At 38.7% G+C, this 14,243-nt stretch overlaps 2 protein-coding genes across 2 annotated transcripts in view; both read right to left on the reverse strand.

Moving 5' to 3' along the window:
* Window positions 1–9,710, reverse strand: part of gng12b (guanine nucleotide binding protein (G protein), gamma 12b) — a 36,441-nt gene extending 26,731 nt beyond the window's left edge. The window contains exon 1 of the mRNA XM_043241055.1: window positions 9,414–9,710. The gene's annotated coding sequence lies outside the window, so the exon portion shown is untranslated. The remainder of the gene's footprint in view (window positions 1–9,413) is intronic.
* Window positions 9,711–10,101: 391 nt separating this feature from the next.
* Window positions 10,102–13,001, reverse strand: dr1 (down-regulator of transcription 1). Its single transcript, XM_043242881.1, has 4 exons — window positions 12,748–13,001; window positions 12,265–12,643; window positions 11,474–11,637; window positions 10,102–11,391 (listed from the first exon to the last, which is right to left on the reverse strand). Exons 2-4 carry the CDS (start codon window positions 12,482–12,484, stop codon window positions 11,245–11,247), a joined length of 531 nt encoding a protein of 176 aa, XP_043098816.1. The 5' UTR covers window positions 12,485–12,643; window positions 12,748–13,001; the 3' UTR covers window positions 10,102–11,244.
* Between the last annotated feature and the right edge of the window lie 1,242 nt (window positions 13,002–14,243).

The following is a 14,243-nucleotide window of genomic DNA, read 5'->3' on the forward strand; positions in this document are numbered from 1 at the left end:
ACATAATAAATATATATGCATTCAAATGTTTTATTGAAGGATTATTTCAACTATAAAAACACTTTCTATCTCGATAGTGGGCATTTCTACAAGTATCTCCTGCAGGCAAACAAATGCATTCCTGACCTCACATTCTGCTGAACAACTTCCACCGAATACCAGCATTGTTTCCAGGTCTCTTGCACATGCGACATTTCCCAAAGACAGATTCACATTCACATCCGCCTCGTCTATTAGATATAGCATATCATTAATGCAAGCCCACCAGCCAAGAGAGTGCACGGTTATGAGCTCTGAGAGAGCGAGCCATCGATCCACACAAAAGAAGGACTGAAACCAAAACCGGCTGCTCTTGTTGTCCTGCAAGAAGAAGGAATTTTTCCCACACTTCCTCCAGCAGGGGTGAAAACAGCCTTTCTCGGCCAAGAAGAGCCTCCTTCCTCTAAAGCAGCTCAGTATGACACCCCATCACAGATTGTGTTACACTTTATGCATTCCAGCCGTTCTCGGTTTAAACATTTAAACAAATACACTTTCATTCACGTGAACTGCTGCTGTGTTCTGAGTACCTATGAGCGCACCTGACCTGCCGTCACTGATATGCTTGGGTATTTCGTTACAATGCCAGGCTGGTTTTGACAGTGAAACTTCAGATTTTCACAAAGGAGGACACCATAACAGGGACTTCACTCCGAAAACACTTTAGTCCTCTGTGAGAAGAGAGGAGATGAAAGAGCAATTAGCATGTAAATAGTTTAATATGATACCACATAACAGTGGGATTGAAACAGATCGTGTACGATATGCACAGCCATCAAAAACCCAGCCGACTTTGTTGCTAGAAACTTGGTGCTCTATGTTTAAGGGAAGCAAAACTCTTTAACAGTTCTGTGACTCCCTCTAGTGGAGAGAGTGGCTTCCATGTATTAGTCAAATAAGATTATATTAACCACCAATTGTAGCTTTACACTTAAAAAGGTAATCACATGTGTGTCCCAGGCCTTCTAGCCAGCTTTAAAGTTGTTCATGAAAGGAATTTTTGGTAACACTTTACATGAAGGACTAATTCTTACTACTGTATAAACCAGCTGCTTGAGAGCACGCATACTGATAGCAATATTGTATACTTATAAAAAACATTTTCCTATCTTCTACCTCATACCTAAACTTAAAAAACCTTACACGAAATTAATAAGCGGCAAATTAGAAGTTAGTGAATATGTGTTCCCTGTTCTAAAATGTTACCAAAAATCCCTTTATAAAATAAAGAATGTTTTAAAATAAATGTTTTACACTGTACTCAAGTGATTAAAACAGTACCTGTAAATGTTTTGCTTTCTAGTACATTTATTCTGTCTGCCATAAACCTGAAAATTATTTTTGTATTCTAATTGAACTTAATTGTTTAGTGCTTTTGACTATTTATACTATTCTAAAACAAATCCAAAATAAAATCAATCCAAATATCTGTCTTTATTCCACTAGAGGTCAGTGTTCCCCAGCGAGAGATTTTAGCCTATCAAGAGGAAGTGTGTGTGTGTGCACCTGATTTTTATCACGTTATGGGGACCCACAAGGACAGGAGTACCAGTAAATCTTGACCTTGTGGGGACATTTTTTTAAACAAGCTTATAAAACAATTTTTGGTCTAAAATGTCAGTAGTTTCCTGTAAGGTAGGTTTAGGTGTAGGACAATAACACATACAGTGTGTACAGTATAAAAACCTATGGAGAGTCCCCATAAAACATGGAAACACAACAAGTGTGTGTGTGTGTGTGTGTGTGTATTAAACATTTAGTTTTTTTGTTTGTTTGTTTGTTTTTAGCAAGGATGTATTTGATTGATCGAGAAGGACAGTTAAGACATTTATAACGTTACAAAAGATTTCTATTTCAAATAAATGTTGCTCTTTTGAGCTCGTTTATATTCATCAGAGAATTGAGAGAATCACAGTTTCGACACTGATAACAATAAGAAATGTTTCTTGAGCACCAAATCATATTAGAATGGAAAAATGTCACAGAGGCAAAACATTTAAACTGTAAATATGTATAACCATTAATATTACTATGAAATGTGTGTTCATGTCTCTGAAGGTTTAATAGAATAAAGAAACACAGACAAGGAGAAGTGAATTGCCAGGCAGGTGATAAAAGCTTCATCTGAACACATTTGATTAGATTGACATCAGATATCAGACTGAACGTTATCAGCAAGAAGATCTGACTACATTCTAGTGAAACCAGTTTAACCCCTAAGGCTCGCGTTCGTCGACGTAAACTACAGAAGCGTGACAAAACCTGAGAAAAGGATTCTTGGAAAATCCCTATGGTCTTTATTTCCTCCAACGTTTCTACAAAGGCTGCCTTGCATGTTCATATTTGGCATGATTTCCATGAAAATGTAAATAAAAATAAGCAATGTGACTACGCAATCATATTAGAACTTGACGGATTGAGTGTTACACTTACAGTTTTTTTAGCTATATTTAGCAGCTGAAGTCAATTTAGTTAACAAATCAATTATTAAACTAAATTAAATTATACATATATATATATATATATATATATATATATATATATATATATATATATATATATATATATATATATATATATTATTCTTTAATAGGACAATTTACAATTTTTTGTCTCATTCATATTTTTAACCACTTTTTAAAACAAATTTTGTAAATGTTTAGACTGTTTTTGTGGATGGATGAACGGACGGATAGATAGATTGATATTAATTGATATAAAAAGCCATTTGTTGATGTAACTGCACTATTTCAACTACTTTTAATGCAGATTTCATCAGTTTTTTTTTTCAACCCATAGTTACACAGGATTCAAACTGGAGCTCCTCCACACACACACACACATCATTTCTTCATATATTTCTTTTTAATATGTATATATTTATTAATTATTAATTTATTATTATAATTTAACATGAATCCCCACAAATAATCCTATATTAAAGTTCTAATCTACAAATTCAAAACACGTTTAACATATAAAATGTTTTCAAATCGTTACACGTCTTTGAATAATGAATAGATCTGGACAAAAAAAAAGAAGAACAAATCTACAAATCCTTTCGCAGTCGAAATGCACACAGTGAGATGCACGGTAATAGCCAAGTCTGAATTCTGTCAGGAGACACACCATCATAAAACTATACAGAGAAACTTTAGCTCAGGAGCTGTGGCCACTTCTGGATTTATAGATCGCTAGGCAACGAAGCAGGAAACCCGTCATGGACACAGGAGGTGGGGGACAGAAAGCACTCCAGATGAAACGGCTTAATAAACAAGAAGTCATAAAGTAGAGGCAAAGTCCAAATACTACGCCTCTGTGAGCTGATTTAATGCCAGTATAAATCACAATCATGCTTTTTGTGTCCAATTCGTTTGAGGCTCAGTTTCCCTTCGTGTGTCCGCAATTTGTGTAATCTAGTTGTCACAACACAACACCGTGACAGAAGATAAGGCCTTACGGACAGCAAAAAGTGAGGTCCTTTACAGAGTCACGCTTACACGAAACCAGACTCTGCGGTTCGAGCACCACCCAATCATTAGAGTCCATTAGACATAACTGAGTTACCGTGATATCTCGGTTTCCTTAAAAGCACGTCCACAAATTCTCATTCTTACGCAACTCAATCATCTCCTAATCATATCTGGCGCAAAAACTAAAGATGTTTACACCCAAACATCATGGCGTGTGCCGTTTTGGTTTAGGCGCTGAACCTATTTTGTTTCTTTATTACCTACCGTGTTGTACAGTTTCTAGGCAACGGGTTTCATCCCTAGCCAGTGAGTTTGTGCAGGGCTCTCCTTTTTCTCTCTTTCCTTGTAGCCAATGACATGAGCGTGTCGTTCATCTGCGGACGCCTAATTAAGCAGCTCTTAGCGAGTGATTTCTGCTGTCCAGTCAAGAAGCTTGAAAGTCCACATACGACATCTCAGATGACACGAACACCTGGTGCATCGAGCGGTGACCTCAACAAACACTACGTTTAGCCACAATGCATTGGAAGTGAAAGATAATGGAGGTGACTGGGGCTGATTAGCTAATTAGCATTTGTACACACGACTTATAAATGGCTTAAAGGGGTAATTCACCCAAAAATGTAAATTCTACTCGCCCTCACGTTGTGTCGAACCTGTAAGATCTTTTTTTGATGAAATCTTCATTTGTGCTCCGAAGATGAACAAAACCTTTAAAGTAGCCAACCAAATTACAACACTAATAAGCCTTGTTTTGCATCACGGTGCTCTCGTTAATGGCGGCAGGCCGTTACAGGGGTTTGTACAGAATCAATACACTGATCAATACAATGAAGTCCATTTAGATAAATACGGAGGCAAGCTTTGATGTTTAGCCACAGTTTGCTATAGGGAGATGGAGCTTTTAAATAGGTGCGATACCATAAGTGCTTTGCAGGGCGACTCAACCGGACTGAGTACAGAAAAGCCTTCTGGGAGATTAACGAAACGAAGTCAATGAGCGAGGTAAAGTGCTCTCTGACGGTTAGACTAATGAGTCTATGTGCACCGGTGTGGTGGGGACCGGATAACTGGGTTTGCCGTCATTTCATTCAGCAGCAGAGTTCCACTGAGACCAATAAGCTTTTAATCAGAACTGGTGAACAGAAAAACCACACCTTGAAAATGGAGCCCACATTAATGGTGAAAAATTGCAATAATCATGAAAACAATCTCGCCTAATTTGCAGAGCTGAACCACTGTAAATGACACGTGAAAGACAAGTCTCTGTAGAAATAGTCTTATCTTATTGCAATAAATCCATTGAGAAAAGATGCAAGTGTGTGCCCTGTTTAGGTAGCAAAACCAAATAAATCAAATTTTGCAAAATAAGATCAAATTACTCAAAACAATTTGCAATTTGGTCAATTAGAAATTGCCGATATGATTTAATTTTGAAACAAGTATCAGGATTATGCCTGAAGGTATCGATATGTTTAATATATTTTAAAATGCAGTTTATTCTAATGATAAGAAAGCTGAACTGCACCATTGCTCAAAAACCCGTTCTTATTATCCATAGTGAAAACTGCTGCGCCGATTACCATTTTTGTGGAAACAATGACCTTTTTAAAGGACGAACAGATTAAATAATAAATCTTTTGCAGCATAAAAAGTGCATTTACTATTACTTCCAATCCGTTTAAATCAATAGATTACTTTAAATAATAATAAAAAATAATCAAGCAAAAAAAATACAGTGTGAATATCCAATACAAGCGTTGCAGCTTTATTGCTGGGTAATACTGAAACACAAATGTTTTGTCTGAGCCAGGACAAGCCAATAAGTCCTTCATCACACCGTCTAGTGCACCACACCTGAAAGCTATGCTAACTAAGCATTGTGACTTAGCCTTGTGAATCCCTTTGTAAATAATGATTTTGGCCCAAATAAGATGTAAATTAATTATTCGCGTGAGGCAAGAGTAACTACATGTTTCCACCTTTCATGAAGTCATCGTGAGTCACACGATGCTCACAAGCACACTTCCAGTAATCATGAGCTGGCTGCACACACAACTTGTGGCAACCTTAACTTTATCGCTTACTCAGCACATAAGGAAACGAGATGGGCGAGTAACTAAAGACTAGTAATCTTTTACTACCCACACATGACAAAATATGGGTCATTTCAAGACATTTGAAACTACTTGTACTGGGTATTCTTTGCACTAGTTTTTATAAGTTGTCGTTGAAGGTCTTGGGTGGAGAATATCAAAGTTCTCATGCCTTTTTTCTTTTAAATAGACAACAGAAATTAGTTTTATCACAGCCATCAACTACGATTTGATAGATCAGGTTTTAGGTGGACATCCTCTAAAAAGCATCTGAGGTGCAAGATAAGTTATCTATATTTCTGCTTTTTATTATTTATGAAATTATGTTATTATATTACAAAACTGTTGCAGTCTTTCATCATAAAACAAACTGACATTCAATATAATTAGCAAATTAAAGTTGCTTTTGTTTAATGTCACTTGAAATAGATTGAATTTGCATAGAGCAATAAACCTTAATAAAACAGTTTTAATAAATCTGATTAAATAAGCTTAATATTGTGCTCCCCTATTTAAAGGTGACATATGCTCCTTAAGTCTCACGGGTCCCCTGAATGTAACTGTGAAGTTTCAGCTCAAAATACACCACAGATCATTTAGAAAAAAAAAGTGTTATACCTATTTTGGGAGGAAGCTGAGCATGTTAGAGGGCGTGTCTTTAAATGCAAATGAGCTGCTGCTCCCGGCCCCCCACTGACAGCGGCTGTCACAGCATTCAGTGCTGCTGTTACCAAAACAGTAGGGACATACAAACCAGCTGGAAAATAAACCGCATGTTTATATTAGATCTGCGTGGCAGCAGCAATGTATGATTATAAGACTTAAAACTTGATAAAGACGGATTAACATCACATGTCACCTTTAAAGGCACATCACCAAATTAATTCAAAGCAATAAACAGACTAAAAGTCAAAATAATTCATGGGATCTCTTTTCATGGAGACATTTAGAGTTGATATGCGTAATATACTGAATACAGGTAGTCTCAAACTCCTGCCACTGGTTAACAAGTCATACTTAATGTTTTCAAAGTGCCATAAAAGCCAGAGTGTTTACATTTATCAGTGAAACAACTACCGAATGGATCACTCACAGTCGGCCCTGTACATTAAAACGCTATAAAAAAATGAGAGACTTGACCTTTGAAGGTCCATAACTTCAAAACAAAGAAACAAATCAGCCATAACACTCCACTACAAATCAATCCATGGAAAAAAGTAATAACTCTTGCTGTGATCAACGGAGCAAGCACGCTTAATGATGAGAACAACAGCTGCTTGGAGATCAAAGCAAGCCTCCACGGGCCAGTGGCAGAATGTGTCACAACCAACAGGGTGTGTTTAGAAGAGAGAAAGAAACGGTGTTTCTTCTTGTCTGTCGTAACACATTTATTGCCTTGCGTGGCTTATTCATACACTGACTGACCATAAAAACATGGTGAAACAACGGGCTATAACAAGAGCTGAACCTTTACTTACCGCTTTACTAAAAAGAAAAATCGCCTATTCAGTGTTCATGCTAATATAACAGAGAAGCACTGGGAGGACAAAGACAATGATATGAGGAAGAATCACATATTATGCTCATCAAGCATGCATTTATTTGATCCAAAGTACAGCAAAAACTGTAAAAATTTAGACTTATTTCTGTCCAAGATAACAGTTTTTTGTCTGAATATGTTTTAAAATGTAATATATTCCTGTGTTTTCAAAGCTAAATGTTTACCCAGTCACATATCATGATTGCTGCTCAAAAAAAACATTTATTGTTATTATGTTGATAATTTTTTCCGCATTCTTTTAAGAACAGCATCATCTTCATCACATTTTAAATGCCTTCATCGTCACTTTCGCATCAAATAAGTGTTAGAAAGAAGAAAAAACATCAGCTCCGAGCTTTTGAATGGTTCAGTGTAAAATGTTACAAATGGTTTTTTTTTAATTCAGATAAATTATGCAGATCCTTGTATCTATCACTAAATAATTCTGAAAAACATTTACTCGACCGTTTTAAATATTGATAATAACAATATAAAACGTTTCTTGAACAGCAAATCAAAAGGATTTCTGAAGAACTGTGTGACAGAACGTCTGACGACAAGCATTTAAATGGTTCTAAAAGCTCCAAGATTTTATTGTCAGATAGACAGATGAAGAATTTAAATCTCCCACAGAGATAGGTGACCCTTATCTGGCGTCACGGAGCTCTTTCCTAATGAGCTGATGATCTGAATCAGGTGTGTGAGTGTTCAGAGCCGTGGGTCCCGAAGCACTGCTCCAACAGCCCAGGAGGGTTTAAAAAAACTACAAACATGGCAGTGATTCGAGCAATTCATCTAAATCTAATTTAATTAAAAATATTTAGTTACTCGCAGGCTAATTCATTTACAAATCTTAACAAGCACGTTTATCAAATCAATTGGGTTGCATATTAAAGAATCACTCTCATACAAACGATACACATAACTACATTACTAAAACAAATTACATGTCATATGACTAATAAGCAACTTCACAAAACCTTGGAAACGTGTTGGTAAGTTATTAACATATTAACTAAAAAAAAAAAGAAAAGTTTGAGTACTGTCTCTCAGGAAGCTCATTCAGTATCCATCAAGGCTTTTCATTTATTAAAATTGGATGATGGTGGATATATACATTAGCAAAATAAAGACACATTAAGCGAACTCATCTTTAAAAACGTGAATAAGAACATTAAAGGTGATCTTTAGCGAATCCCAAAGTGAATATCCATTGCGGAGCAGTCAGATCACGTAAAGCCAATGGCTAACCTCGCAACTAGCATGAACCTAAAGCTGGACAAAACTGGTAGATCCGCATTCATTGGTTAACTCTGGCCTGATAACATGCATCGGACTTATATAAACTTATCTCTTCATGTATTGCGTATACAATTACGTTAAAATGTTATGACATGAAATTCTGTAGCATAGATAAAAAAATACAGTGTTAACAGCATGCAGAAAGGTGGGGCCAATGAAGATGTGATGACTTTAAATAAGCCATTTAGGCATATTTATTATAAAAAGAAATATTAACGTGTCTCTGTGGTGCCGTTTAAAAAGGTCTTTTAGACTTAGCTCACCCCAAAAACTACATTTTTTGTCATTTATTCCACCTCCCATTATTCTAAACCTGTACTGTAGCTGGTAAAGATTTAAAACCTACTGCTGACAAAGACATTTCATGGGATCAAGTCTACAAACATCTACACACTCATTATTTTAAATGGTGTACCGTGCAAATACAATATTATATTATATTAACATCTTGTAGCAAACATTCCCAAAATACATTATTATTTTTTTAATGAATGCCCGAACCTCTCTTCAAGCCTAACCTGAAACGCACCGCCTGTATTTAACAGATCAATGTGCAAAGTCCTTTACAGCGGGTTTACATGTCTGGTTCATGTCAAGACAGAATGAATGAGTTTGTTCTGGCTTTCTTCAGGATGACATGAACTACGTTCCTGAATTTCCTGTGATATGTCACATCTTGATTTGTTACTGAGAACACCGATGCATTCCAAACACAGAACACCAAGCATAACTGTGTTAGTGGTGAGACCTCAACGGCAAATAAATACATGTACCACAAATCTCAACAACCATGCTAATCTTATTCCTGAACATGGGCTCCTGCTAACAGCAACTAACTTATCAAACACATTGACCAAAACAATATCGTACACAAATCAGTGGTTATTGAAGAAAATATGGCAGTGCAGAACGCATTTAAACGCCTTTAAACGACTGTATGCGTGCTGTCGGTTTGACACTTACCTTATCTCGGCTGGGTTTGGTGGGGAGGAAGAAAAAACGGGAATAGGAGAACAACCTTGGCGTACTACTGGTTAAACAGACCGTTCTTTCGATGGCAATTCTTCACAAGTACGTAAAGTTCGCCTGTAACAACCGTCACGGCAGAAACTTATTGTTATTTTTGACTTCAGTGGTCTGCAAAACGGTCTACGTTTATCAGAAACAGCCGAACTCAGAAACCGATCGACCTTTCACTTCTGTACGTGTAAATAAGGCGGAACGGTGGGAACGGTGGAGGACTGGAGCGCAACAGTTTCTCTACACGTCCAAAGCGTGATTTTACGAATCCTACTATGGCGGGGGAGTAGCTTATGAATATTGATTAGGCCATACTGACGTTGCCTGGTAACGGCCAGTCATCGTAAAGTGTTAATATTCATGAGCAAACGATTCGACGAATCGCCCTCAGCTCCTGGGAGAACGTCAGTTTGCGTCATTAATATGAAACGATTCAAACCTTTGCCGTAGTAGGACCATCGTCTCCATTTCGGCTACAGGAGCGCCACCTATCGCCGCACCGTGATATAACCTCAACTCTACTCAAAGAACACAGGTCACTATTTCCATTTTCAGTTACATGAAGGTTATCATTTTCTGCATTGTTTCTTTGCGTCGTCACTTTACTCAAACAAAAAAACAGAACACAGGCTGTCTATAAAACGGGTCGACTTTATTGCTTAGAGAATACAACTTACAGCTTTTGCAAAGGCATGTGAATACGCTTCTCAACTACACCTTACCAGTCGTCACGAGATATGAATTAACCACACATTCACAGCTCCACTTTTACACATTGCACCTGGAAAAAATCTGCTATCAAAACATTGTACAAAGTGAGATACAGAGCGCCTCCGTGCGATATGCACCAAAGCACTCATACAGAGAGTGAATACCACGAGCAGATTTCTGAAGCCTATCTGGTGACTGAATTTTTATAGTTTTTCTATCTTTGGTACTATGAGACAGATTTTATTCTGCACATGTAAATCTTTTCCTTTGAATACTGTTCTGAACACAGGGCAGGTAAAAGCCTATCTACACGTAATCTTTATCCTCACTTGAACTAAAAAAAAAAAAAAAAAAGAACCAAAAAGCAACATCCTACATTACAAATCACATCCTCTGAGCTCACTCGGCAGAACAAAGAGAAATACAAGAAGCGGGGATGAACGGCTGTAAAAATCGCTTTCCAAAAAAATGTTCCCCAAACGTGTGTCTCTTTAAGCTATTTTACAAAGACAAATATAAGAGAAATACGCAAATCGCCTAAAACAGGATGCGATTTCGAAAAACACCGGCTCCTGAAGTTACCCAATGACAATTAACACGGTGCGCCTCGGGTCACAGCCACGTCACGCGACTTGACGTCCTTCCCGCACGCGCTGAAACTCACGGCGACGGCCTTCAATTGCACCGGGAACAAAGTGAGAAGGAAAAGAGGGATTTTCAAAAGCTAATAATTCTAAACAAGTGGATCGAGGCAAACATAGCGACAAATCCCAGGAGAAGACCCGCGATTGCTCCTGAACCGTCAGTACGAATCTATACTGGTGATCTGGGGTTTAAAAGTTTTATGTAGAAGAAAACACTGCAGAGGTCCCTCTCTGCTACGATTACGGAGAACAGAGTGTGTGTGGGAGACCGAACATGTCTGGAATATATATATATATATATATATATATATATATATATATATATATATATATATATATATATATATATATATATATATATATATATATATATATATATATATCCGTATCCGTGTGCTTGGGCGAAAGCCTGCTGGGATTCACATGTCGTCCTCTTCATCTTCGTCCTGGGAAGATCCGGCCTGCTGAGCGGAACTGGCTGAAGCCGCTGCCAGCTGTGCCTGCTGGGCGGCCTGCTGCATCTGTAACCACTCCTGCTGCGCCAGCTCGGCCTGCTGCTGCCGTGCCTGTAAGACAGCAGAACTTATCAGAGGAGCCGCTCCAAGTCACAGCATTCACGCCGTCACAACCGTCCTCCGGCTCGTTTACCTTGGCGAACAATTCCTGTTGCTGCCGAAGCAGCTCTTCTTCGGGTATGCCGAGGTTCTCTAGTCGAGAGCTGGCCTTCCTCCGTTTAAGTGCTACAGTTTTACACTCTTGCAGAACGTCTTTTACTTCCGCGATGTACGACCCGAAACCTAGACTTTCAAGCGCTGGGGACAAAATAAATCAATTCAGCGTTACGCCTTCGTGCTGTACATCTACATCATGACCACGCGAATTTAAGACAAAACACCGGATTAATTTTTAGGTTTAAACCCACAAAAACTGACCGATCACCAACGTGTCTTTGACCCTCACACTGCTCCAAAGCTTATTTCGTTTAGTGTAGAACTGGATGAAATGTAAAAGTTCTCGTTCATGCAGTTCTTAAGTGTTTTTAGTAATTACCGCTCAACACTTTTCCAAAATACATTTTGTGTTCCAAAGACCAATGACAGGCGATTCCCATTAACAATTATAGATGAACTCCAACCAATCAAAGCCGGTTTAAGACGGTTTCCTAAAAGCCATTAAGACTGAAAAAAGACTGTCCAGTCTGAGCAGGAGATAAACACAGCAGCTAAAACCAGCAGACCATTTTAGTACGAATAGCATGGAAAATGAGCTTATTACAGTGAATGGTGAATGTCGTGCACATCAGAAGCCAGTAATACATGTTTTGGGATAATATGACATTTTACAAACAAACTAAGGTTAATTATTTAGCAGACTTGGCATAAAATCCTCCACGTATCCGAACGGGTTAGCAAGCTGTTAAAGACCTCAGTCATCCTCACCGTTTATAACATGTTCTGGGGATATAGTCTTCTTCTCCGATTTATTGCAGATCTCGTTGGCCTCCGATGAGACGAGGTGAATGAACTCCGTGCAGCAGTTCACCACCAGCTCTCGGGCATCGTTCGCTACTCGCACGTTGGGAAGCGTTTCTTTAATCATTTTATTGATCGCCGCCCTCGGGATCGTCAGGTCATCGTCGTTGCCCGATGAAGAGGCCATGAGGGATGAGCTGTCCAGAGGCTTCAGACTTTCAAAGCGATCGAAAGCGGGCGAGGAAGTTCAACGGGCTGTTAACGAAAAAAAAAACACCCACAGCGGCGGCTTTGTGCGGAGACTCAAGCGGCGCGGTCGGCTTTCTTATAGCGGATCGCTAAAACGCTGTCGGAGAGAAGGCATATTTTTGAATATACTACCGAATTGAAATCCAGGGAGAGAGAGTGAGCGTTTCGACACAACGAAGGGAGGATGAGAGGAGTCGGTACCTGTAGGCTGATCAGTTTACGCTGACTCTCCACATCCACACATCAGAGCTGCTTCTGCTGCTGATCCCGATCATGATTCAGCTCCGATCGGTCATCCTCGAGCTGCCCGCGTGAACTCACAGACGCCGCGCGCGTTCGGCTGAAGCCCGGGGCGGAATCGTTCAAGCATCCGAAGCTCTTAATTCATTACTTCATTCACTCCGCTAACGATCAACGAAATGAACCCCACAATGCAACGCTCCCGGATATCCGCTGATTCTTCTGCTTGTTATTGTTTCTCGGGGTCGCTCGACACCGCCGCCTACTGAACGAAGCCGAAATTAGATCTCGAGACGCTCTCGTTAGCCACGAAAATCTTTCAGATCAATAAACATTGTGCTGTGTACACCTCTGTTATTTCGCGCTCAAAAACTACAAAACTAAAACTGCGAGAGCAAGATTAGGAAAAGTAACGATGCTGAAAGCTCGCGCGTGTTATGGTTTTCTTTTCTTCCTTCTTCCTTATTCATGCATATTAGCTGCTATACTGAAATTGTGCATTAGATTAATGTTATATTATAATTGCCACACGCAGACATCCGGTCATGCACTCCAAACTAAATTTGAAGTTTAGGTCATGGTTTAGTTTGAAAAAAAAAAAAAAAAACAGTTGTTAAAAAAGTTTAATCTGGATAAGAATAATCCCTTGTTTTGCTATTTAGGATCAGGTAATCTTATTTCTGTGCCAGTTTTTCAAAGTAACACTGGATTAGATCACCCTCATGCACTCGTTTAGATGAACAAATCCGGATGATCGCTGCTCGGGACTAATTATCACAATGTAGGCTATAGGTTGAGAACCACGAGTGGAGCATTTACAGAGTCTGAAGTCAATTGAAATGTGCACAAAACAGCATATATGTTTTCACTTGTCAACAGTCAGACCGTTCATCTGACCCACAACAAATAAATGAAACAATTTTGGATATGAGCACACTTTCTTAATTCACATTTAAAACCCAGCTTTCAGGAGGCGGCTTTCAAAGCGTAGCTTTGGTTTGCAGTAGTTTGGTCAGGGTGATTTGTTACTCCGCCAGATAAATTTGTACTTCTGCTCTTGAGTTTCTGATTTAAGAAGTGACTTAAAGGCATCATCATCGAGCAAAGAATGCTTCTTGAGCTCCGCTGAGAAAGACTGCTAGCTCTGCTAGTGAGGATTCACCTCCATAACCCTTTACTTAGTGTGATTTCAGCCCCAATTTCTTTGTGTTATTCACTTCTCCACCCTTAATAGAGTTAAATGTTCCTACAATTACACCATGAAGGCGTAATTGTAGTGGTGAGTGGGTTTCTCCAACATCGGATCCACCACTCTATTGCAGTGAACACGGTTTACCGCTCTTGAGCATGTTTGATTCAATTGAACAGTAGCCAAAGCGCATCAGCTAATTGATGATTAATCAGTGTGTGTGTTTAAAAAAAAACAATTACGCAGCCATGCTATTTAGCCTTCCCTG

Source organism: Puntigrus tetrazona, chromosome 6 (assembly GCF_018831695.1).
Source record: "Puntigrus tetrazona isolate hp1 chromosome 6, ASM1883169v1, whole genome shotgun sequence".
Lineage (NCBI taxonomy): Eukaryota > Metazoa > Chordata > Actinopteri > Cypriniformes > Cyprinidae > Puntigrus > Puntigrus tetrazona.